The sequence below is a fragment of the Chiloscyllium punctatum genome, chromosome 40 (genome assembly GCF_047496795.1).
Source record: "Chiloscyllium punctatum isolate Juve2018m chromosome 40, sChiPun1.3, whole genome shotgun sequence".
Taxonomy (NCBI): Eukaryota; Metazoa; Chordata; class Chondrichthyes; order Orectolobiformes; family Hemiscylliidae; genus Chiloscyllium; species Chiloscyllium punctatum.
In genome coordinates this window covers 583,230-608,737 of record NC_092778.1, presented here as the reverse complement: position 1 = coordinate 608,737, position 25,508 = coordinate 583,230, and the positions used below count along the sequence as shown (strand labels likewise).

At 43.6% G+C, this 25,508-nt stretch overlaps 1 protein-coding gene across 4 annotated transcripts in view; it reads right to left on the bottom strand.

Annotated features, from left to right (window-relative positions):
• LOC140464266 (uncharacterized) overlaps positions 1-25,508 on the bottom strand; it is a 53,579-nt gene that overhangs the window by 18,802 nt on the left and 9,269 nt on the right. For 2 of the 4 annotated variants that reach the window (XM_072559122.1, XM_072559121.1), the window contains exons 2-6: positions 24,845-25,225; positions 12,609-12,724; positions 2,578-2,636; positions 2,123-2,286; positions 1,139-1,301 (exon numbers count right to left, since the gene is read on the bottom strand). In XM_072559122.1, coding sequence (XP_072415223.1) covers positions 1,139-1,301; positions 2,123-2,286; positions 2,578-2,636; positions 12,609-12,724; positions 24,845-25,225 — 883 coding nt within the window. Of the gene's footprint in view, positions 1-1,138; positions 1,302-2,122; positions 2,287-2,577; positions 2,637-12,608; positions 12,725-15,600; positions 19,131-24,844; positions 25,226-25,508 lie in introns of those variants that run through there. The other 2 variants (XM_072559119.1, XM_072559120.1) reach the window with 1 other exon arrangement.

The following is a 25,508-nucleotide window of genomic DNA, read 5'->3' as shown; positions in this document are numbered from 1 at the left end:
CCATTTACAGAGACTCAAAGAACCAAGTACTTACCCATTCACTCACCGCCAAGAATCTCAATAATTTGTACTCTATCTTATTCCTTACTCAGAGTTGTCACTGCTTTGATTCTTCTCCCTTCTAACCCTCCTGGAATAAGGTTTGGCCTGCTGGAATTCTGTGCAGTGAGAGTCAGTGGGAAGAGTCTGGGGTCATTGAGATTCTGCACAATGTGTATTAATGGGAAGAAGTATATTCCATTGGGTAACAGTTCTGAGAGCTGGCCTGATTCTGTTATGATTTTGCATCCTATTTAAGTGGCTAGGATTCACAATGAGTCTGTATCAGGGATATGACTGGATCGATTGAAAAAAAACCCTGAAGTTAACTGAACCTGTGAGGGAGGGAGCAAAGAAAGTGAACCAATCAAGTGATGGGAAGAAATGTTTAGACTTAAAAATATTTGCTTTGAATTTGAAGACATAATCTCTTCCCAAATCCTTCCCAATTCATGATTTACTAGATTCATTACAATGATATTGGGACTCAAAAGGTTAATTATGAGATAGATTAAACAAACTACTGTTGCACAGTCTTGAACTTAGAAAGTTAAGAGATTTTAGGAAGGAGCGTCCCAAAATTCCACTCTTCTGCGTGAAAAAACATTTCTAAATAAGGCCTAGATCCAACTTTTAAGGCAATGCTTGTTTGCATCCTGTCACAAGGTTTTCAAAGTATTTAGGGTAGATTGGGATAAGACTTTTAGATGAGTTGGGGAGTCTAGGGCTGAGGGCACAGCCTAAATAGTAGGAGGTAGACCTTTTGGGAAATTCTAAATGCAAAAGGAAGTAGAAGTTTGGAATGCTGTTTAACAAATAGCAATTGATGTTAGATTAATTAACTTTAAAACAGAAATTAATAAAATATTTTGTTAAACAGAAAGTATTCAAGCACATAAGGCAAAGGCCGGAATACCGAGCTGAGTTCCAGATCAGTCATAATCTATTTGAATGGTGAACAGGTAAGGAGTTAAATGCCTATTTTTGTTCCTTTACTTGAGTGTTAGTCAGATCGCTGCTGGCACAAGGTTGTTTTCAGTTTGCTGTCCATACGAAAGCCAACAATCACTCCAGGTGAACGCACAAATGTGTTACTTACTGGCACATGGGCTCCCGGCCTCGGGTGTGAGTGCAGATGCCGCTGTTTTTGCAGTAATCAGTGTGGCAAAGGGAGGTGCAGGTCACATTCCTTCTGTCAGTATGAATGCACTGGAACCCAATTTGGCAGGAAAACACCTGACCACATAAAGCAATGAAACCCTCTGTAGATAGAGACAAAAATGTGCAAAACAATCCAATTTGTTCATCATTCCAGTCTATTTCTCCCTATTTTCCCTAAGGTGCTAGCTCTAACTGACTAAGGTCCAGTGGAGCTTTCCAGCTCCCCAAAGTAGGAATTGCATAACAATGAGGTAACAGGAAGACACTATTCAGCTCATCCAGTGAGATAAATCAGCACTTCCAGCATGTTCTGCAAATCAGGTACATCTTTGGTTTTATTCTTTCATAGGATATGGTGTCGCTGGTAAGCCATTCCTAATTGTCCCTGAACAGCTTTGAGGGGAGTTAAAAGTCAATCACATTGACAAATACATCCTGTCTGATCCATCTTAAATCTACCTATCCCTATCTTTGCTTTGTCATCCTTAATCACTTAAGCAACAAAAAGCTTTTGAACTCCATTTCAAAAGTACGATATTAATTAACCCCACAGAATTCTACAGAATCCAAAGAATTTTAGGAAGAAAAATCCCAAAATTCCACTACGCTGTGTGAAAAAATATTTCTTAACATTATCCAAATAAGACCTAAATCCAATATTTAAGACAATGCTTCTTTGCATCCTGTCACAAACCAGAGGAGTACTTCTGTCTGTATCTACTTCATTAAATTCTTCAATCATTTCAGTTACTTTTGATTCAAGAATCTTGAAAAGAGGAGAAGGCCTTGGTGCTGTATGAGGGGAGATAAGGGGAGTTATCCTAATCATGGAAGGCAAGATAGGAGTGTGTCTAATTATGTGTCTGACTGTGTGTATGTGTTTAGAGAAGGTATGCTTTGTACAGGAATTAGTGACAGTTACCTGAAACATATACTCTCAATACCCGAGCTCCACCAATCTCAAACCCATCAGCAATCACATCATTCAGTCCAGTAATATTGATGATCGAACTTGGGTCCAGCAGATAACCTTGGATATCCTTTGCAATGAAGACAACGTCAAACTCAACCAATACGCTTCCTGCCCTGTAGAAACAAGATGGTGAATAAGACAAGAGCTGGAACTGGACAGACACACACAAAGTCCACAGATATCACATCACAGGGAACACAATACCCGAAACATAGACAATGTTTGCTAATGCTCTAGACTACTAATGATGGCGGCATTAGTAGACAGTATTAATGATGGAGGAATGGCAATACAGTAATGTTAGAAGTTCTGGTAAGTACCAATTTTGCACTCAACAGAAGGGAACAGAACTCTCAATATCAGACATTGATGATGAATGAATCAATCAATTGAATTTTAATCACCTGAAGTGTTTAATCAGCAACTGCTGAAATCCAGGAACTTTCTTATAAAACGGAGAAACCTGCAGAAAATTGGATTGAAATGATCTCACTTTCCTATAAGATTATGCAAAAACTATCAATGTACGCAGTCAACCAGCAATATGAGCAGTGTAATGATTACTCAGTGTTGTACCAATAATGTAACACTAAATGCAAGCAGTCATCCAGCATTACATCAATTGAGAGGACAAAGAATAACCAGAAGCCCTGGAGTCATGATTTCAGTTTATCTAAAACGCTTGAGAATTAGTAACGTGGCAAATTGAGCCAGTTTAGTCTATCAGATCATCCTTAAACCATTGACTAAATAATTGAGGAGCTCTCAAGCATACAGTTTCCACATTTAATGTTGTCCTGCACAACATAGTTTTGCATGAACGTCATTGTTAAATGTATACCTGCCTCATACAGCTTTGCTGCTGATCTGTGTTAATGTCACTGGGATGGTCCTACTTAACTTCCACACAGCAGTAGGAACTGTAACCCATAAGAACGCTTTTGCCCTTTTTATTTTTGCTCACGGGATGTGGGTGTTACTGGCTAGGCTTACGTTTATCGCCCATCCCTAGCTGCCCTGCAGGAGGCAGTGGTAAGCTGCCCTCTTGAATCACTGCAGTCCTTGCAGCGTAGGAACACTCATGGCGCTATTAGGGAGGGAGTTCCAGGATTTTGACCCCATAACAGTGACGGAATGATGATGCAAACCCAAATCTGGATGGCGTGTAACTCAGAGAGGAACATACAGGTGGAGCTATTCCAATGCATTGGCTGTCCTTTTCCTTCCAGATGGCAGAGATTATGGCTTTGAAAGTGCTGTTGGAGGAGCCTTGGTCAATTACTGCAGTGCATCATCACTGCTGTGCTGCCAATGTGCATCAGTGTTGGAAGGAGTGAGGATGGTAGGACGTGGACCGAACCGGGCAAGGGGGGAGTATTCAATCACCCTCCTAATTTATGCCTTGCAGATGCTGGGCAGTGGGGCATCAGGAAGTGAAGTGCGTTACTTCGTGCAGAATTCCTAACCTCTCACCTGCTCTTGTAGCCACAGTATTTATATGGCTAGTTCAGTTCAGTTTCTGGTCGACAGAAATCACCGGGATGATAGTTGGGGACTGAACAATGGTAATGCCATTGAACGTCAAGTGTTGACTATTATAATTCACGCTTGTTGGAGATGGTCATTGGCTGGAAATTATGTGGCATGAATGTTGCCATTATCTAGGGCTTGCTGCATTTGAACATGATTGAGAGTGTAGTGCTGGAAAAGCAAGCAGGTCAGGCAGCATCCAAGGAGCAGGAAAATCGATGTTTTGGGCATAAGCCCTTCATCAGGAATCCTGATGTGGACTGTACAGTATCTGAGTAGTGGCAAATGGACTGAACATTGTACAAACCCCACTTCTGACTTTCTGATGGAGGGAAGGTCATTGATGAAGCAGCTGAAGATAATTGGGCCTGAGAACCTCCTGTAGAGATGTCCTGCAGTTGAAGCTACAGGCAATATTGTATTGAGAGAATTTGGAAAACCTTTAAGTACTTTGAGCTGTTCCTAGACTGTGGTGTGCTATACACTACAGTACTATAATGGTCTACAGTGGCCCTTTTGAGGACCACTGGTTAAGGGAGCACAGTCTTGTAGATATGGCAATGTTTGTGTCATTTTGTATAACACACAAATTAGCATTTCTTCCTGTTGTCATCTTGGTACTCTTGAATTGTTCATTATTCAAATGGTTAATTAATTTGCTCATTATAAGCCATTGCTACTGAAGTGCTTTCTGCTGAGATAAGACAACAAAAACAAGCTATGCTTCAAATGAAGTTCGACCTTACAATGAATGGTTGACAACATTTGTACTCCGAGATTGCCAGCAGCAACTGAGAGAACAATTGTTAAAAAACACGGATAAAATAAAAGTCTGGCAAATTAACATTATTTTCGTAGTGGTTAAGTAGAAAAAAAAAATCAGATTGCAACTGTCTTGGACATGAAGAGAGTGCTAACCATTGCCATCTCACATTAAATTCTGTATCACATGTCTCTTAGTTTAATGCTAATTCAAGAAAATGCTTCAAGTTTGTTTCTAGAAAAACCATAAACAGCCACAATCCACAAAGAGCCAGAGGCACAGCTTTCCATCAGAGGTAGAGAGAATGTGTTCTGCATGAGGTAAAGGAGGAAGCAGGTTGTCTTTATTCCGCACCACACTCTAGTAATCTAGCCAACTGACCTTCCCAAACAAATCGTGCCAAAGTTCAAATTTAAAACCATTTAGTGTTACTCATGGGTTATTTGTAAGGTACAAAAATCATACTAACTTGCATAGGTGGAGAGCTTGCCACTGCTGATTTAAAACATTGTGTAATCACAAAGGATGACGGTTGAGCTGAGGTGCTAGTGAGGTTGAAATGCCTCGTTTATTCTGCAAAAAGAATGTCTTCCAGGCAACAATTATGTATACCAGGCTTTAAAGCAGCTCAGGATCATGTGATCTTGCAGCAAGTGTTTCCAATATGAAGCCAATGCTCATGTATCATTCCCAAAATCTCAGAACAATTAAGTGCTATTCAAAGTACAAGCCACCTGTTATGTGGAGACCAAATGAAAGAGGCATAAATAATATAAGCAATTTTTGAGGATGATTTTGCATCCTAACAACTCGGTCTCTCAACGAAATGATAGCTGATCTGATTATGGCATTGTGGCCACATTCTGTTCTACACCCAATAATCATCCACTCTCTTTGTTCTAGTTGTGTCTAGCAATCCTAGATCATTGGTCCACAAAGAATCATGACAAAAAACAACGCTGACCTTCGACAAAATGGTCCTAGGTTCTTGATGATCCCAATGACAATGTTAACATGATCTTTCTAGCACCACCTGGATTTTTCAAATTATGGATCAAAGGATTATTGCAATGTTCAAGGTTGATTAGCACAGAATATGTTTTGGACAAACCATCCAGGAATCCTAAGGTACAATGCTCCTACTTTGAAGGAACACTGGAAGAATTATAACTTGGTCAGGACCATCCTTAACATCTGTATGGCGATGGCCTGCCATCTACCATAAACGGGGTGTGGAGAAAGTTGTGACCAGACTGCATTGGAGCAAAGGACTTTATTGAACAAGAGATGATTGTGAAAACATGCAAGCAAATGGGGTTGGGTGCAGTCTACACTGTTGATGTTGCAGTTTCTTGCCTCCCATTTTACACAGGATCTGAAGGAAGTAGAACAACAGAGGGCTGATGAGGAAGTAATTTAGCACAGGATCACTCTCTGGTGACTTGGAAGAGCTTAAAGCAGCATTTGCCATCTTTGGTGAAGATAGAGAGTGCATAAGGCATTGAAGCAGAAGTATGCCATTCAGTCCATTAATCCTACTCTGCCATTCAGTAAGATCATGATGATATGATAATCCTTAATTCTACTTTCGTGCCACATCCCCATAACCCTTGATTCCATCACTGATTAAAAATCTGTCTATCTCAGCTCTGAATATAATTAACAATGCAGCCTCAACACCCCTCTGCAATAAGGAGTTTTACAGAGTCACTACCATCTGAAAGAAGGAATTCCTCATCTCTACCCACTTGAGGGACCCTTTACCCTGAGATTATGCCCTCTGATCCTAGATTCTCCCACAACGGAAACAACTACCTTTCCAAATCCCCTAAAAATCTTGTATGTTTCAGAAAGCTCACATTCAGGAAGCTCTTCTAAACTCCAATGGGTACAGATCTAAAGCATTCAACCTCTTTTTTTTAAAAAGAATCCCTCCATTCCTGAAATCAACTTAATGAACCTTCTCTGGACTATATCCAAGCCAATAAATCTTTCCATACAAAAGGAGAATCAAAACTGTTCACAGTATTCTAGGTATGACCATAAGACCATAAGACATAGGAGTGGAAGTAAGGCCATTCGGCCCATCGAGTCCACTCCGCCATTCAATCATGGCTGATGCGCATTTCAGCTCCACTTACCAGCGTTCTCCCCGTAGCCCTTAATTCCTCTAGACAACAAGAATCTATCAATCTCGGCCTTGAAGACATTTAGTGTCCCGGCTTCCACTGCACTCCGTGGCAATGAATTCCACAGGCCCACCACTCTCTGGCTGAAGAAATGTCTCCGCATTTCTGTTCTGAAATGACCCCCTCTAATTCTAAGGCTGTGTCCACGGGTCCTAGTCTCCTCGTCTAACGGAAACAATTTCCTAGCATCCACCTTTTCAAAGCCATGTATTATTTTGTACGTCTCTATTAGATCTCCCCTTAATCTTCTAAACTCCAACGAATACAATCCCAGTATCCTCAGCCGTTCCTCATATGCTAGACCTGTCATTCCAGGGATCATCCGTGTGAATCTCCGCTGGACACGTTCCAGTGCCAGTATGTCCTTCCTGAGGTGTGGGGACCAAAACTGGACACAGTACTCCAAATGGGGCCTAACCAGAGCTTTATAAAGTCTTAGTAGTACATCTCTGCTTTTATATTCCAACCCTCTTGAGATAAGAGACAACATTGCATTCGCTTTCTTAATCACAGACTCAACCTGCATGTTTACCTTTAGAGAATCCTCGACTAGCACTCCCAGATCCCTTTGTGCTTTGGCTTGATTAATTTTCTCACCATTTAGAAAGTAGTCCATGCTTTGATTCTTTTTGCCAAAGTGCAAGACCTCGCACTTGCTCACGTTAAATTCCATCAGCCATTTCCTGGACCACTCTCCCAACCTGTCTAGATCCTTCTGTAGCCTCCCCACTTCCTCAGTACTACCTGCCTGTCCACCTAACTTCGTATCATCGGCAAACTTCGCTAGAATGCCCCCGGTTCCCTCCTCCAAATCATTAATATATAATGCGAACAGCTGTGGCCCCAGCACCGAACCCTGCGGGACACCGCTCGTCACCGGCTGCCATTCTGAAAAAGAACCTTTTATCCCAACTCTCTGCCTTCTGTTAGACAGCCAATCCTCAATCCATCCCAGCAGCTCACCTCGAACACCATGGGCCCTCACCTTGCTCAGCAGCCTCCCGTGTGGCACCTTATCAAAGGCCTTTTGAAAGTCTAGATAGACCACATCCACTGGGTTTCCCTGATCTAACCTACTTGTTACCTCTTCAAAAAATTCCAACAGGTTTGTCAGGCATGACCTCCCTTTACTAAATCCATGTTGATTTGTTCTAATCAGACTCTGCTCTTCCAAGAATTTAGAAACCTCATCCTTAATGATGGATTCTAGAATTTTACCAACAACCGAGGTTAAGCTGATTGGCCTATAATTTTCCATCTTTTGCCTTGATCCTTTCTTGAACAAGGGGGTTACAACAGCCATCTTCCAATCATCCGGGACCTTTCCTGACTCCAGTGACTCTTGAAAGATCTCAACCAATGCCTCTGCTATTTCCTCAGCAACCTCTCTCAGAACTCTAGGGTGTATCCCATCGGGGCCAGGAGATTTATCAATTTTAAGACTTTTTAACTTTTCTAGCACTATCTCTTTCGTAATGGCAACCATACTCAACTCAGCCCCGTGACACCCTTTAATTTTTAGGATATTACTCATGTCTTCCACTGTGAAAACTGACGCAAAGTACTTGTTAAGTTCTCCTGCTATTTCCTTATCTCCCATCACTAGGCTCCCTGCATCAGTTTGAAGTGGCCCAATGTCTACTTTTGCCTGTCGTTTGTTTCTTATGTACTGAAAGAAACTTTTACTATTATTTCTAATATTACTGGCTAGCCTACCTTCATATTTGATCCTCTCATTTCTTATTACACTCTTTGTTATCCTCTGTTTGCTTTTGTATCCTTCCCAATCTTCTGATTTCCCACTGTTCTTAGCCACTTTATAGGATCTCTCTTTTTCTTTAATACATTTCCTGACTTCCTTTGTCAGCCAAGGTTGTCTAATCCCTCCCCGGTTAATCTTTCTTTTCTTGGTAATGAACCTCTGTATAGTGTCCTCAATTATACCTACAAACTCCTGCTATTTTTGCTCTACTGTCTTTCCGGTTAGCCTCTGCTTCCAGTCTATTTTAGTCAGTTCCTCTCTCATGCCTTCATAATTACCTTTATTCAACTGTAACACCATTACATCCGATTTTGCCTTCTCCCTTTCAAACTCTAGACTGAACTCTACCATATTATGGTCGCTACTTCCTAAGGGTTCCCTTACTTTAAGATCTTTTATAGAGTCTGGTTCATTGCAAAGCAATGCTCTAACTATTGCTCTGTATAGTTTTAGCAGGGCTTCCGTATTTTTATACTCTATTCCCTTTGAAATAAAAGCCAACATTTCATTTATGTTCTTTAGTACTTGTTAAACCTGTATGCTAGCTTTTTGTGATTCATGGACAATGACTCCCAAATCCCACTGTAACCTTCTGCAGTCTTTCTCCATTTAAATAATAGCCATCTTTCTTCTTCTTCAGCAACCCAATTTTCTTTCTTCTCCTGACACAATATGTAGATAAGCCAACAAGAGGTGAGGCCATACTGGATTTGGTTCTGGGTAACGAACCAGGCCAGGTATTAGAACTAGAGGTAGGTGAGCACTTTGGGGACAGTGACCACAATTCGGTGATTTTTACTCTAGTGATGGAGAGGGATAAGTGTGTACTACAGGGCAAGAGTTATAGCTGGGGGCAGGGAAATTATGATGCGTTGAGGCATGACTTAGGATGTGTGGATTGGAAAAGTAGATTCCAAGGCAAGAGCGTAATTGATATGTGGAACTTGTTCAAGGAGCAACTATTGAGTGTCGTTGATAAGTACGTACCTATCAGGCAGGGAGGAAAGGGTCGTGTGAGGGAGCCGTGGTTTAATAAGGAGTTGGAATCCCTTGTTAAATGGAAGAGGGCGGCCTTTGTAAAGATGAGGCGTGAAGGTTCAATAGGGGCAATTGAGAGTTATAAGGTAGCCCGGAAGGACCTGAAGAGAGAGCTAAGAGCAGCAAGGAGGGGACATGAAAGGTCCTTAGTTGGTAGGATTAGGGAAAACCCTAAGGCTTTCTATAGGTATGTTAGGAATAAAAGAATGACTAGGGAAGGAATAGGTCCAATCAAGGATAGTAATGGGAAGTTGCGTGTGGAGGCTGAAGAGATTGGGGAGGCGCTGAATGAATACTTTTCGTCAGTATTCACTCAGGAACAGGACATTGTTGTCAATATGAATACTGAGGCACGAATAAGTAGAATGGATGGCTTTGAGATATGTAGAGAAGAGGTGTTGGAAATTCTGGCAAGGGTGAAAATAGATAAGTCCCCTGGGCCTGATGGCATTTATCCTAGGATTCTCTGGGAAGCAAGGGAGGAGATTGCAGAGCCATTGGCCTTGATTTTGTGTCCTCTTTGTCAACAGGAGTAGTGCCAGAGGACTGGAGGCTAGCAAACGTGGTTCCCTTGTTCAAGAAGGGGAGTAGGGATAATCCTAGTAACTATAGGCCAGTGAGTCTCACTTCTGTTGTGGGCAAAGTCTTAGAGAGAATTGTAAGGGATAGGATTTATGCACATCTGGATAAGAATGATGTGATCAAGGATAGTCAGCATGGTTTTGTGAAGGGCAGGTCGTGCCTCACAAACCTTATTGAATTCTTTGAGAAGGTGACTAAGGAGGTAGATGAGGGGAAAGCGGTAGATGTGGTATATATGGATTTTAGTAAGGCGTTTGATAAGGTCCCCCATGGTAGGCTACTGCAGAAAGTACAGAGATATGGCATTGAGGGTGAGTTGGAGGTTTGGATTAGGAATTGGCTCTCTGGAAGAAGACAGAGGGTAGTAGTTGATGGCAAAGGTTCATCTTGGAGTGCCGTCACTAGCGGTGTTCCGCAAGGATCTGTTTTGGGACCATTGCTGTTTGTCATTTTTATAAATGACCTGGAGGAAGGGTTAGAAGGTTGGGTGAGCAAGTTTGCGGATGATACGAAAGTCGGAGGAGTTGTAGACAGTGAGGAAGGATATGGCAGGTTACAGCGGGATATAGAGAAGCTGCAGCGCTGGGCAGAAAGGTGGCAAATGGAGTTCAATGTAGCTAAGTGTGAAGTGATTCACTTTGGTAAGAGTAATAAAAAGATGGATTACTGTGCTAATGGTAGACTACTTGGTAGTGTGGAAGAGCAGAGGGATCTTGGTGTCCATGTACACAGATCTCTGAAAGTTGCCACCCAGGTAAATAGTGCAGTGAAGAAGGCATATGGCGTACTGGCTTTTATTGGTAGAGGAATTGAGTTCCGGAGTCCTGAGGTCATGCTGCAGTTGTATAAGACTCTGGTGCGGCCGCATCTGGAATATTGTGTGCAGTTTTGGTCGCCATACTATAGGAAGGATGTGGAGGCACTGGAACGGGTGCAGAGGAAGTTTACCAGGATGTTGCCTGGTATGGTAGGAAAATCCTATGAGGAAAGGCTGAGGCACTTGGGGTTGTTTTCATTGGAGAAAAGAAGGTTTAGGGGTGATTTGATAGAGGTGTACAAGATGATTAGGGGGTTAGATAGGGTTGACAGTGAGAACCTTTTTCCACGTATGGAGTCAGCTATTACAAGGGGGCATAGCTTTAAATTAAGGGGGGGTAGATATAGGACTGATGTTAGGGGTAGGTTCTTCACTCAGCGAGTCGTAAGTTCATGGAATGCCCTACCAGTAGCAGTAGTGGACTCTCCCTCTTTATGGGTATTTAAGCGGGCATTGGATAGGTATATGGAGGATAGTGGGTTAGTGTAGGTTAGGTGGGCTTTGATCGGCGCAACATCGAGGGCTGAAGGGCCTGTACTGCGCTGTATTCTTCTATGTTCTATGTTCTATGTTCTTCCTGCCAATGTGCATAACCTCACATTTCCCACATAATAGTCCATCAACCAAGCTTTTGCCCACTGGTTTAACCTGTCTGTATCCCTCTGTAAACTGTGTCATCCACATCACTTGCCTTCCCATCTATTTTTGCCTTCTCTGCAAACTTGACTATGGTACATTTAAATTGCTCATCCAGGCCAGTAATATATATTGTAAATACAGTTCTAAACCTTATGGTCGTCCACTAATTACAGATTGCCACCCTTATCCCAATTTTCTGTCTTCTATTAGTTAGTCAATCCACAATTCATGCTAATATACTAACTCCAACACAACGGCTTTTACCTTATTAAGAATCCTTACATGCGGTAACTTATCAAATAACTTCTGGATATTCAAATATATTAAACCTACTGTTTCTCCTTTATATTTATTCCCTCCTCAAAGATTTATAAAAATAAGTGCAGTGAACAGATGCATTGATACTGCAGTTAACTGCTAAAGGGAGCTTTACAGAGAGAAAATAAAACAAACTGTAGCTGTCATGAAAAAATGTATCTTAAAAATCTACTGCAAAGAATCCTTTAAAGGCTCCTGCATAAAGTCATGAGGATTACTCAATGATGTACTTTGATAGTAAGACAGATAGTAGATTGCAGTTTATGAATGAACTGAAGAACTAATAATATCTTTCAAAAAAATCCTCAAAATATCACCTCAATAAGCCCTCCCAAAGTCTTCCCAAACTCCAGTAACACCCACCTCCAATACCATTCATCAGTGAGACAAAAGCATCACAGCTTGGTGAGTACCCAATTTTCATGTTTTCACAGTTTTCTGACAGTTGGATAAATCTTTGTTGGCAATTTCATGTTTTCAAAAGTTTTAAAATGTTAATGGACTTGCTGGCTGGACCTTCCACCAGGAGCAAAACCCCATTAATAAAATCACATTTTCCAGGAACCAATTAATGATGTTAACTGAGTTAATGAGTATTGTTGTAACTACACAAACCGGAAGGACACCCCAGAAGCCGCTATGAACTGTCAAAACACTTTTTAGGTTTTAAGTGAAGGAATGGCAAAACACATTGTATAAAAGCAAAGTCACACTGTCTAAAAACAACTAACACTGTTGTACAAGACAGTGACTGGGACAGGAGTTTTATGGAAAAAAGCATGATTTTGAAACCTCACTTTGTGTGTGAAATCCTTGGCCAGATTCTGGTATTCATCAGATGTTGGATCTCCCAACTGGAGGGTGAAGTTCATGGCCAGAATGAGTTTTGTTGGTATCTTCAAAGTGACACCCTCTGAAAAAGACAGAAAATTAAAATTTCATCCTTCTGCCCAAATACCCCCATGGCCTTGTCCATCCCTAACTCTGTAATATCCTTCAGCTCCACAACCCTCGAAGAAATCCGCACTCCTCCAATTTGGTCTTCTGCATCCTCCAATTTTCATCATTCCATAAAGGAAGCCTTGCTTAGCTGTGAAGGCCCTAAACCTCTTCACCTCACTTCCTATCCTCTACAAAGAGACTCCTTTTAAACCTACATGTGACCAAGCTTTTCGTCAACTGTCCTTACCTAGCATAGTGTCCATTTTCTGATAGGGTTATATTCCTATAGAGTGTTTTATTATGATAATGTTGCTAAATGAATGCAAGTTGTGGGAAGATGACTGCGCTTAAACTCTGCACAGAAGACATCGCTCAAGGCACAAGAGTGACCATATGACACAATGCAAGAAAGAACTTGTATTTTTCTTGCTTGTTTCTTTAGTCCAATTTTAAACAGTTTCCAGTGTCTCCAATTTATATTTCAGTGCACTTTCCATAACCTCATGATCTCCCAAAGTTCTTTACCGCTTCTGAAGTGTTGTCAAAAACCAGGAATCATAAATACAAGATAGTCAATAATTAAGCATATAGGGAATGCAGGAGAAAGTGATTACTCTCTGGACAAGTTACTATGCGGAACTCACTACCACGTCGCATAGTTGAGGCAAATAGATACATTTAAAGGGAAGGAGCAGAAGGATTATGCTGATCAGATTAGATAGAGAAGGGTGAAGGAAACATTATCAGAGCATAAATATCAGCATAGATCATTTAAATGAAATGGTCTGCTTCTGTATTAGAAACTGTAAGCAAAATTCAATCTTGGAAGAAAGTGAACCAAAGAAGAGGTCTGACTAAGACAAAAATGATGAAATACTATATTCTGTGACAGACAGACTGGCTTGTGGAACATCTGACTGAAGCCTAGAGTTTGCACACTGGCTGCAGTCCAATATCAGGGTTGGTTTATTGATAAAAATGTTGGAAACTGTGATCATTTTTCCACATCAACATTTTAGACCAAACCCTAAGCAAATTGAGGACTTATGATTTCCCTTCCATTGTCAGTGAGATATTCCTGATTAAACCACACCCCTCCCCAGCATGCAACCACTCAATACTGACACTCCTGCTCTTCAAATTTCTCCAACTTTCAACTGCTCACATGATCCCTCCTTAATTTCCAATTCCGTAACTATCATCTCCTTTTACTAATGTTTCTAGTGTGTTCTTGATATATCCCACTGCTCCCAATGTCTTCTCTCTATATCCCATTGTTCCCGAGGCCTGTATATACCTGCTGTTCCCACAGTCTGCGTCGCCATATCACACTATTAGATCAGTCTTTTGTATAAACTAAGGGCTTATCAGAAACACAAACATTAATTGCTGGGACAACTTAGCAGGTCTGGCAGCATACTGGAGAACAAGCACAGTAAATGTTTTGAGTCTAGTGACTGTTCTGCAAAACTTCTAGTCACTGCAGAACTTCAGAATTGACTGATATACCAATCTTTTCTGAGCCAATAGAAAATTCTGAAGGCGGCTAACTGGACCCAAAACATTAACTCTGCTTTCTCTCCACAGATGCTCCCAGGCGTGCTAAGTTTTCCCAGCAATTTCAGTTTTTGTTTCTGGTTTCCAGAATCTACAGTTCTTTTTTTCTCTGCTAATGGTTCAATAGTCCTCTCAAATCCCATATCACTGATGTGAAAAAGAGCAGAATTACTTCATTAGCCACAAAGTGGATATCTTCAGACACAAAAGGTACTACATGAATGAACATTCTGTCTTTATTCCCAGACAGCCCTGGTTCTACAATGGAAATGTATTGATATTGCTGTTTCACTAATAGTGTCTGTGTGACTAGATGTCCAGACTTTGCTTTCAATGTCCCAGAGTCCAGAAAAGTTCCTAAAAGTAGTTCACATGTCTCAGTTTCCATCCTGTCTCTTGTTGTCAAACATAAACTGGGTCAGCAAAAGAGAAAAGCTGTGTGAAATTTTGTGCGCCTTCCTGTAAGCTTCCATTACCATGCATTACATTATATTACATGCACTGTATCCCTCCCACTATCAATCCCCTGATACTTCCAAAGGTTTGTGCAAATGGCTTCATTGTTGAGTACACCTTTTAGATTAGATTAGATTAGATTAGATTACTTACAGTGTGGAAACAGGCCCTTCGGCCCAACAAGTCCACACCGCCCCGCCGAAGCGTAACCCACCCATACCCCTACATCTACATTTACCCCCTCACCTAACACAATGGGCAATTTAGCATGGCCAATTCACTTGGCCTGCACATCTTTGGACTGTGGGAGGAAACCGGAGCACCCGGAGGAAACCCACGCAGACACGGGGAGAACGTGCAAACTCCACACAGTCAGTCGCCTGAGGCGGGAATTGAACCCGGATCTCAGGTGCTGTGAGGCAGCAGTGCTAACCACTGTGCCACCGTGCCGCAGAATACTATCCACACTATCCGCAGAATAGTGTTGCCAAATCTGGATTAACATATTCTGACAATGTTATCACATTGACTTCCCACCTTTGGCTGCCCCCTCCCCCAGACCCCTGCCTTCCATCACCACTCACAATCATCACATCACCTTCCCACGGCATTACAATACCCAATTTTGACTTTTGACCCTATCACATTGGCCAATTCTATTGAAAGTAACTGAGGAAACCATCAGTTGCCTTCAATTATCTAACTCCCAGGGAACGACTTGTACTGGATTGCCCTATACACAGATTGTCAATGCTACTCAGTACAATAAACAGAGAAACTCTGACCTGGGGTCAGAGAGCAGCTCTGACCATTCTAACTGAATGGTTAATTCACCTTTGATCATCGGCAGCTCATTTTCCACAATGAAAATGCTTTTGTGTCTCTCCACTGGAGTAAATGACAGGACTGAATTCGACAGCTCTCCGAGTGTGGCCAGGGTATATTGCTGCGTTGCAGTTTGTACAGCTCTCTCTGGTGGCGTTGTGTCGATGGGCAGGTGCAGTGGCTGAGACGTTGGCACTGGTGACATTGATGTTCCAGTTCCGAGAGTGGGTGAAAATAGAGAGGGGCCATCCCTCCCTGCTGTCCAGCTATTGTCACTGTCAGGTGTTACAGCAGCAGGATCTTTGAAAGTGGTCATAGACCTGGGTATCATTGTAACTGCTGGATGTGGTGTGGTTCCTTCAGGGGGCACTGAAGACTCTGAAGTTGGCGCTACCCCTTGACTGATTGATGACGTCCCTAAATCAGACCAACTCCACGTCCAAAAGTGCTCTGTTATGACAGTGTGCACAGTAGCAAACGTTGACAATATTTCTTTTTGCCACCATTCGTTTGCCCAAGGCTTAACTGTTTGAGCAGCATCATGTTTAAGGTCCTTCGTGTCAACGTGTGTGACACTGGGCCCTAGAGAACCATCAAAAGGTTGTGATCCTGACTGGTTCACCTGCAGGGCCCAAGACGAGGGAGATCCCACACCAGTTGCAATGGTTTCTTCCTCTTCAGCAGCAGAAGGAAAAGCTGGAGGTGAAGGAGGTGTAACCTTCAAATTCACAATGTTTTGCCAGGCTGTTTCCCTGAGATCTGAGACACCAGAGGTTTCTAAGGGGCTGCTGAGCATTTGCGAATGCCCTGTGCCAGTCTGGTCAGATGATAGTCGAGATGCTGTCTCAAAGGTGGATACAAATGGCAGAAGCTGTGGAACGTCTGTCACTGTAACAACAGAGGAGGTCAGTCCTGGGAGTGCAGGGGATGCCGTGGCTCGGGAATCAAGCTGCAATTCACTCCAGGATCCTTGGATCAAAGTTGGTGTTCCTGAAGTAACCACTGGTTTGTTCAGTACAGTTCCCTCCTGTAAAGTTTGGTTCATTGCTGTGGCTGACGTCTCTCTCAGCCTCTCGCTGTCAGACATTTGGGGCTCCAATTTGCTACATGGGAATGACATTGTATTTCCCCTGGACACTGTGGTATTACTTGAAGTTGACGCAATGGTTTCTCTGACACTGGTCAGGGGTAGAGGCTCCTCGAAGCTTGTTGAAGATTGCTCTGGCAACTCTGAGAGTGACAAGGTTGGAAAGATCTCCCGAGATGGAGATGCACTGTCATCATCTCCAATAAATAGTGAGCTTACATTCGCTACTGTCCGTGATGTGATGGACTCTGGTGCAGGTGTTCTTAGGTTGAACAATGGGACTTTGTCTCTAGATACAACATTATGTCCAGTCGGAGATCTTCCTGTATTTTCCACTCCAACATTTGGTGGTAAAATGGTTCTTCTCTCAAACCAAAGGGTTTTTTCAGAAGGCTTTGTGTGAGCCATCATTTCAGTAGCACTGTCACGGAGAGTATCCCCTCTGCCACTGTCCTTTTTGGCCACTGATATGCCAGAAATCATCCAGAATCCTGTATTGCTTTCAGCCCTCTGAGTAACCTCTAACCTTTGGCTGTGATTGGCTAATTCCTTGGTCATCCTGTCTTTGGTGAAGGTGAATTGCGTCACATTCCTATCATCCTTAATGGTGGTGTCTCTAACAGTCAGAGTCTTAGTCTCCCAGCCTGTAACATCACCACCACCCCCCGTAACTTCACTTAACACTATTTCACTTCCACTTGCAACATCAGAAATGGCTGTGAGACTTATACCTGAAGTGAAGGAAAAAGATCTGGGGAATTTCTTAGTGGACACGAGGTCATTGTCACCCATTACTGCCGACAATGGACGAGCTCTCTGTGTTGTGTCAGCACCACTCAGAGAGCTAACTGCTGAAACTATTTCAGGGAGACGTGCAGTGGGCCCTGACTCAGAGCTCACTGCTGCTGTATCTGTTTCAGCATCATTAGCAACTTCCTGTCCTGGAAGATTTGAAGAATGGGTCATCAATTCAGGAATTTCAAACATGTTCCAGGCACGGGATGTCGGTTTAATCACTACTGGGCCAAAGGTTTGGGCAAAAGATCCATCAAAATCTGATGAAGAGCCTTTAAAATCCAATGTCGAATGAGTGTTTTCTAACGGATTTGCTGACCCTGCCACCGAATCTATTTTGAGGCTATTTACAAGAGATTGTGTGTTTATGTTTTGAGTGGAGAGCAATTCTGATGTAGGAAGGTCAGTGGGCTGAGAGAAGGAAAGCAAGTGTTGATCTGATTCACTTTCCTGTTTCCTGTCCTGGTCTGGCTGAGGTGTGATAAGCTCTCCAGGGCTGGCAGGGAGACTCGGAACGGAGTTTTGACTCTGGCTCTCACTCTGTGCCGTGTCACTTGCTGTACTGGATCTTTCCACCCTGCTCACAAAACCACTCCCCCGGGACATCTCCACCACACCCTGCAGAACACTGAGTGGGGTTGAAAACTCATGGGCTGGAGTCGAAATAACTGGAATCTCCACTTCATCCTGTAACTCAGATTGTGTCACTAGGTCAACCTCATAGCCTGCTGAAAGAGCAAGTCCACCTTCGGACGAATGGTCTTGCTGCCTGCTCCTCCATTGGTGATGGGAAACCTCATCACCCGGAACACTAACTGGGACCAAAGACATTTCAGATTCCATTCCAGGAGGGTCTGTCCTCCTACTTGCTGACTGGTTTGTTGATTTTTGAACAGTTCTTGGTGAAATGCTTGTTAAAAGTTCTCCTGAAATTTTAGGCAAGACATTTGGTTCTCCCCCTGAAGTAATGACCAGATTGGTATTTGCATCGCTTGTGGTATCCACACCTTTTTGGCTCATGTTGATCTTTGTGGGGCCCACAGTCCCTGTGCTGGTCAGTGGCCACAGGCCTGAGTTGGACTCTGTGAAAGAGCCAGAGGATAAACCCCGGACTCCTTCTGATGAATCCACAACAGACTGGCTGCTCAGTCTCGGTCTACTTTGACTCATTACATTTTCTTGGTCTTCTTGTGGAGATGTTGAAGACGGACCTGATAAATTCTCAAGGATATTGTCAGATGGTAGTGAAGAGAATGGAAGGTGAGGGCTGAGTAGTAGGGTTGAGGTAAGGTTTGACCTGAAGGTGAGGGGTGAAGTCGCGGAAAGGGAGCGTGGAGCAGGGCTGGATGGAGAGGGGGAGCTTGAAATAAGGATGGACTGAGTTGGGGTGCTCCGATATGGAATGGAGGGGGAGCTCCAACCTGGGCCGAAGAGGGAGCGAGTGCTCGGACCAAGGCTGGAGGGGGAGGGAGCACTCCACCTGAGGCCAGAGCGGGAGATTGTTCTCAGACTGAGGTCAGAGGGTGTCGGACTGAGACCAGAGGGAGCGGGGGCGCTCGGATGAAGGCCAGAGGGTATCGGACCGAGGCTGGAATGGGAGGGGGATGAGGTGTATACACTGGGGCTGGAGGGGGAGGGGGGTGAGGAGTACACACTGGGGCTGGAGGGGGAGGGGGGTGAGTTGTGCACACTGGGGCTGGAGGGGGAGGGGGGTGAGGTGTGCACACTGGGGCTGGAGGGGGAGGGGGGTGAGGTGTGCACACTGGGGCTGGAGGGGGAGGGGGGTGAGGTGTGCACACTGGGGCTGGAGGGGGAGGGGGGTGAGGTGTGCACACTGGGGCTGGAGGGGGAGGGGGGTGAGGTGTACACACTGGGGCTGGAGGGGGAGGGGGGTGAGGTGTGCACACTGGGGTTGGAGGGGATGTGTGAGCGTAGACTGGAATTGGAAGAGGATAACAATTGTATAGTGGAGGTGAGGTAAGGATGAGGCCTGGTGTTGGATTCTGAAACAGCAGCAACTTTAAGGCTTGTAAGACTTGGTGAAATTTTTGGTTTTTCCTGGGGGGTTTGACATCCCAGAGATTTGGGGTGAAATTTGATTCTGGAAGCTGACTTGGAATTTCTTCTTGTTGGGATTTCTCTTGGCTGTGACTGGGTTTGAGTCCTCTGTCTCTGTCCTGAAAGAATGCCTGGGAGCTTTGGACGTCTGGGATACCAGGAAACCTGATGAATCCAGGGAGACCCCTGTCTCTCCTGCACATTCGATGTCCTGGGGTATTGTGAAATGATCAGCTGCCCTTGTCCAGTTGGTGTTGAGTACATCCCAGCTTCTCGTTGACTGAGGTCAACCTGCTCATTCTCTGCTAATGGTAATGGAGTCACAGTTCGTAGCTCCAAGGCTCGTGCGTCAATTTCTCTCCGATTAGGGTCTGGTACAAGCACTGAGAATGAGAACAAGAAGTGATTGGAATTCCATCAGCAGAGCCGTGCATTCAGAGATATAATTGGCATTTTAATATCACTCAAACTGCATTGATCCCTCATCCTTTACACCATGTTGAACATTTGACTGACAAATAGAATACCAACCATACCTATACCAGTTAGTGACAAACACTTTAAAAGAGAGCAAGACACAGAAAAATACACAAACTACATTCACGTAGCACCTAAAGGATCTCAAAGCATTTCCCTAGGAGCACCATCAAAGCCACATAAGGAGGTAAGTCAGCAGACCACAAAATCCTCTGTCAAAGAGATAGGTTCATGGAACACCTGTGAAGAGAAAGAGGTAACAATGCAGAGAGGCTTATGGATGGAATTGTGCAGTTTACGGTCTGAAGGTGGTCAATAGTGGCAAAGTTTAAAAAAAAACTAAGTTTGGATCAAGCACTGGAGAGTGGGATTAGTTTTACAAAGGTGTTTCAGTGAGCAAAGCAGGCAATGGGCCGAATAGCCTAATTCAGTGCTGAAATTTTCTGTTTCTGTGAGTCAGAACACAAAGATACAGATGTCAATATGGTTACATGAGACACACCTAAGAGTGAGGGAGGTACAGACAGTTAATACAGATTGACAAAGGCACACACAATTCAAAAGCCTGAAGTGAAAGTTACCACTGCATCATCGTCCATATCACAAACTGCATCCTTTTCATAGCTTTGTTGCATTAAGGATATTATTAAATTGGAGAAGGTTCAGAAGAGATTTACCAGGATGTTGCCGGGAATAGAGTGTTTGAGCTATAAGGAGAGGCTGGATAGGCTGGGACTTTTTTAACTGGATCATAGGAGATTGAGGGGTGACCTTTATAGAGGTTTACAAAATCATGAAGGGTAGAGATAAGGTGAATGGTAGGTGTCTTTTGCCTAAGGTGGGGGATTTCAAGATAAGGACCATACTTTTAAGGTGAGAGGAGTAAGATTTTAAAAAGGACATGAAGGGCAACTTTTTTTTTGCAGAGAGTAATTTATATGTGGAATGAACACTCAGAGGATGTGGTGGATGCAGGTACAGTTACAACGTTTAAAAGACATTTAGATATGTACATGAATAAGAAAGTTTGGAGGGATATGGGTCAAGCGCAGGAACATGAGACTGGTTTAATTTGGGATTATAAGACCATAAGACCATAAGACATAGGAGTGGAAGTAAGGCCATTCGGCCCATCGAGTCCACTCCGCCATTCAATCATGGCTGATGCGCATTTCAGCTCCACTTACCAGCGTTCTCCCCGTAGCCCTTAATTCCTCTAGACAACAAGAACCTATCAATCTCGGCCTTGAAGACATTTAGCGTCCCGGCTTCCACTGCACTCCGTGGCAATGAATTCCACAGGCCCACCACTCTCTGGCTGAAGAAATGTCTCCGCATTTCTGTTCTGAAATGACCCCCTCTAATTCTAAGGCTGTGTCCACGGGTCCTAGTCTCCTCGTCTAACGGAAACAATTTCCTAGCATCCACCTTTTCAAAGCCATGTATTATTTTGTACGTCTCTATTAGATCTCCCCTTAATCTTCTAAACTCCAACGAATACAATCCCAGTATCCTCAGCCGTTCCTCATATGCTAGACCTGTCATTCCAGGGATCATCCGTGTGAATCTCCGCTGGACACGTTCCAGTGCCAGTATGTCCTTCCTGAGGTGTGGGGACCAAAACTGGACACAGTACTCCAAATGGGGCCTAACCAGAGCTTTATAAAGTCTTAGTAGTACATCTCTGCTTTTATATTCCAACCCTCTTGAGATAAGAGACAACATTGCATTCGCTTTCTTAATCACAGACTCAACCTGCATGTTTACCTTTAGAGAATCCTCGACTAGCACTCCCAGATCCCTTTGTGCTTTGGCTTGATTAATTTTCTCACCATTTAGAAAGTAGTCCATGCTTTGATTCTTTTTGCCAAAGTGCAAGACCTCGCACTTGCTCACGTTAAATTCCATCAGCCATTTCCTGGACCACTCTCCCAACCTGTCTAGATCCTTCTGTAGCCTCCCCACTTCCTCAGTACTACCTGCCTGTCCACCTAACTTCGTATCATCGGCAAACTTCGCTAGAATGCCCCCGGTTCCCTCCTCCAAATCATTAATATATAATGCGAACAGCTGTGGCCCCAGCACCGAACCCTGCGGGACACCGCTCGTCACCGGCTGCCATTCTGAAAAAGAACCTTTTATCCCAACTCTCTGCCTTCTGTTAGACAGCCAATCCTCAATCCATCCCAGCAGCTCACCTCGAACACCATGGGCCCTCACCTTGCTCAGCAGCCTCCCGTGTGGCACCTTATCAAAGGCCTTTTGAAAGTCTAGATAGACCACATCCACTGGGTTTCCCTGATCTAACCTACTTGTTACCTCTTCAAAAAATTCCAACAGGTTTGTCAGGCATGACCTCCCTTTACTAAATCCATGTTGATTTGTTCTAATCAGACTCTGCTCTTCCAAGAATTTAGAAACCTCATCCTTAATGATGGATTCTAGAATTTTACCAACAACCGAGGTTAAGCTGATTGGCCTATAATTTTCCATCTTTTGCCTTGATCCTTTCTTGAACAAGGGGGTTACAACAGCCATCTTCCAATCATCCGGGACCTTTCCTGACTCCAGTGACTCTTGAAAGATCTCAACCAATGCCTCTGCTATTTCCTCAGCAACCTCTCTCAGAACTCTAGGGTGTATCCCATCGGGGCCAGGAGATTTATCAATTTTAAGACTTTTTAACTTTTCTAGCACTATCTCTTTCGTAATGGCAACCATACTCAACTCAGCCCCGTGACACCCTTTAATTTTTAGGATATTACTCATGTCTTCCACTGTGAAAACTGACGCAAAGTACTTGTTAAGTTCTCCTGCTATTTCCTTATCTCCCATCACTAGGCTCCCTGCATCAGTTTGAAGTGGCCCAATGTCTACTTTTGCCTGTCGTTTGTTTCTTATGTACTGAAAGAAACTTTTACTATTATTTCTAATATTACTGGCTAGCCTACCTTCATATTTGATCCTCTCATTTCTTATTACACTCTTTGTTATCCTCTGTTTGCTTTTGTATCCTTCCCAATCTTCTGATTTCCCACTGTTCTTAGCCACTTTATAGGATCTCTCTTTATCTTTAATACATTTCCTGACTTCCTTTGTCAGCCAAGGTTGTCTAATCCCTCCCCGGTTAATCTTTCTTTTCTTGGGAATGAACCTCTGTACAGTGTCCTCAATTATACCTACAAACTCCTGCCATTTTTGCTCTACTGTCTTCCCGGTTAGCCTCTGCTTCCAGTCTATTTTAGTCAGTTCCTCTCTCATGCCTTCATAATTACCTTTATTCAACTGTAACACCATTACATCAGATTTTGCCTTCTCCCTTTCAAACTCCAGACTGAACTCTACCATATTATGGTCGCTACTTCCTAAGGGTTCCCTTACTTTAAGATCTTTTATAGAGTCTGGTTCATTGCAAAGCACTAGGTCCAGAATAGCCTGCTCTTTTGTGGGCTCCATGACAAGCTGTTCCAAAAAAGCCATCCTGTAAGCATTCCATGAATTCCCTTTCTTTAGATCCACTAGCAACATTATTTACCCAGTCCACCTGCATATTGAAGTCACCCATGATCAATGTAACCTTGCCTTTCTGACATGCCTTCTCTATTTCCCGGTACATGTTGTGTCCCTGGTCCTGACCACTGTTAGGAGGTCTGTACACAACTCCAATTATGGTTTTTTTGCCTTTGTGGTTCCTCAATTTCACCCACACAGATTCCACATCATCCGACGCTATGTCATTCAATACCATAGATTTAATTTTGTTCTTAACTAACAAGGCAACCCCACCCCCTCTGCCCACCTCTCTGTCTTTTCGATAAGTTGAAAAACCATGGAGGTTTAACTGCCAGTCCTGACCCCCCTGTAACCAAGTCTCTGTGATGCCTACCACATCATAATCATTCACTATTATCTGTGCCATTAGTTCATCGGCTTTGTTATGAATGCTACGAGCATTCAGGTAAAGTGCCTTAATACTAACTTTCTTATCATTAGTGATGTTGGAAGTCATATGTCCTAAGTTATCCTTGCTTTTTTCTGCATTCTCAGTCTGCCTCAATTTTAAATCCGCCTGGAAACATGCTATCCTGCTGCTTATCTTTCCATTTACCTCCATACTCCCTGTCGCTTTCACTTTCCCTTCCCCCCAACTCAGAAGTTTAAAGTCCCACTGACCACCCTATTTATCCTCTTCGCTAGAACATTGGTACCTGATCGGTTCAGGTGGAGACCGTCCAAACGGTACAGATTCCCCCTGTTCCAAAACTGATGCCAATGCCCCATGAAGTGGAATCCCTCTTTCCCACACCAATCCCTTAGCCACGTGTTTACTTGCCTAATTTTCTTGTCCCTATGCCAATTGGCACGTGGCTCGGGCAGTAATCCGGAGATTATGACCCTTGAGGACCTGTGCTTCAATTTCCTGCCTAGTGCTTCGTAATGCCCAAACAGGTCCTCCACCCTAGTCTTGCCTATGTTGTTGGTACCAACGTGGACCACAACAACTGGATCCTCCCCCTCCCACTCCAATATCCTTTATGGTCGGCATGGATTGGTTGGACTGAAAGGTCTGTTTCCATGCTGTATGACTCTATTATCCTTCAGTACACAGGCTGCTCTCTGAGATATCTGATGGTGAGCTTAACCTGAGGGTCACCGCACTCAGGCAACAGGCAAGGCTGAGAGAATGGGGCCTTCACAGTAATTTCAGGAGGTACAGGAATTGAACCGCTCCACATAACACATCAGTCTTTCAGCCAACTCAGCTGACCAAGCCTCTATTCCATGTAGAAGGCTGTAAAAATTTCTAAATGTGGTTTATAATGTATCATAACTCACCTGAGTACCGAAGAGCAAATCCTTGTTTCATGCCATAGGCTGTTTGTAAGGTAACGACAGCTGTCCCTTTTCCTCGGAACACCAGCTTTCTGCCAATTTCAGGAATACTCTGGAATGGGTCACAGAACCGCCTTTCCTTTTGTGTTGGTCCCAGTTTGATGGCCAGGTATGTCGAGGTGCAGCTGGCATCTGTCCAGGACACAGTCTGGTAGGAGATAACCTCTAACTCAAGAGTCTCTGTCGAGGCTGCTTGCAGAATCCAGGAGCACTTGGTTCCATTGACAGAGTTAGTCATCAGCAGGGCATACCGCAGGGTATTATGGGTGACAGTGGGCAGCAGAACACCACCACAATCTGGCCGCATTGAAGCTGGCAGAAATCCTGTAGGACATAGGCTCCTAATTAATAACTTGTCTTAGTTCAGACATTTGAATTCTTGATCAATAAAATTCAGGCCCTTTCTTAAAACTCCTGTAACTGTAACCTTCTCCAGCCCTACAGGCCTCTGAGATACTAGCATTTCTCCTCTTGAGCATCCTTGAGTTTAACCACTGGTGGTCAATCAAGGTCCTGAGCCCTACAATCTCCTCCCCAAACCTCTTGGCCTCTTTCTCTTCCTTTTCTCAACAAGCTAAATCCTACTTCTTAGACCAAGCTGTTAGAA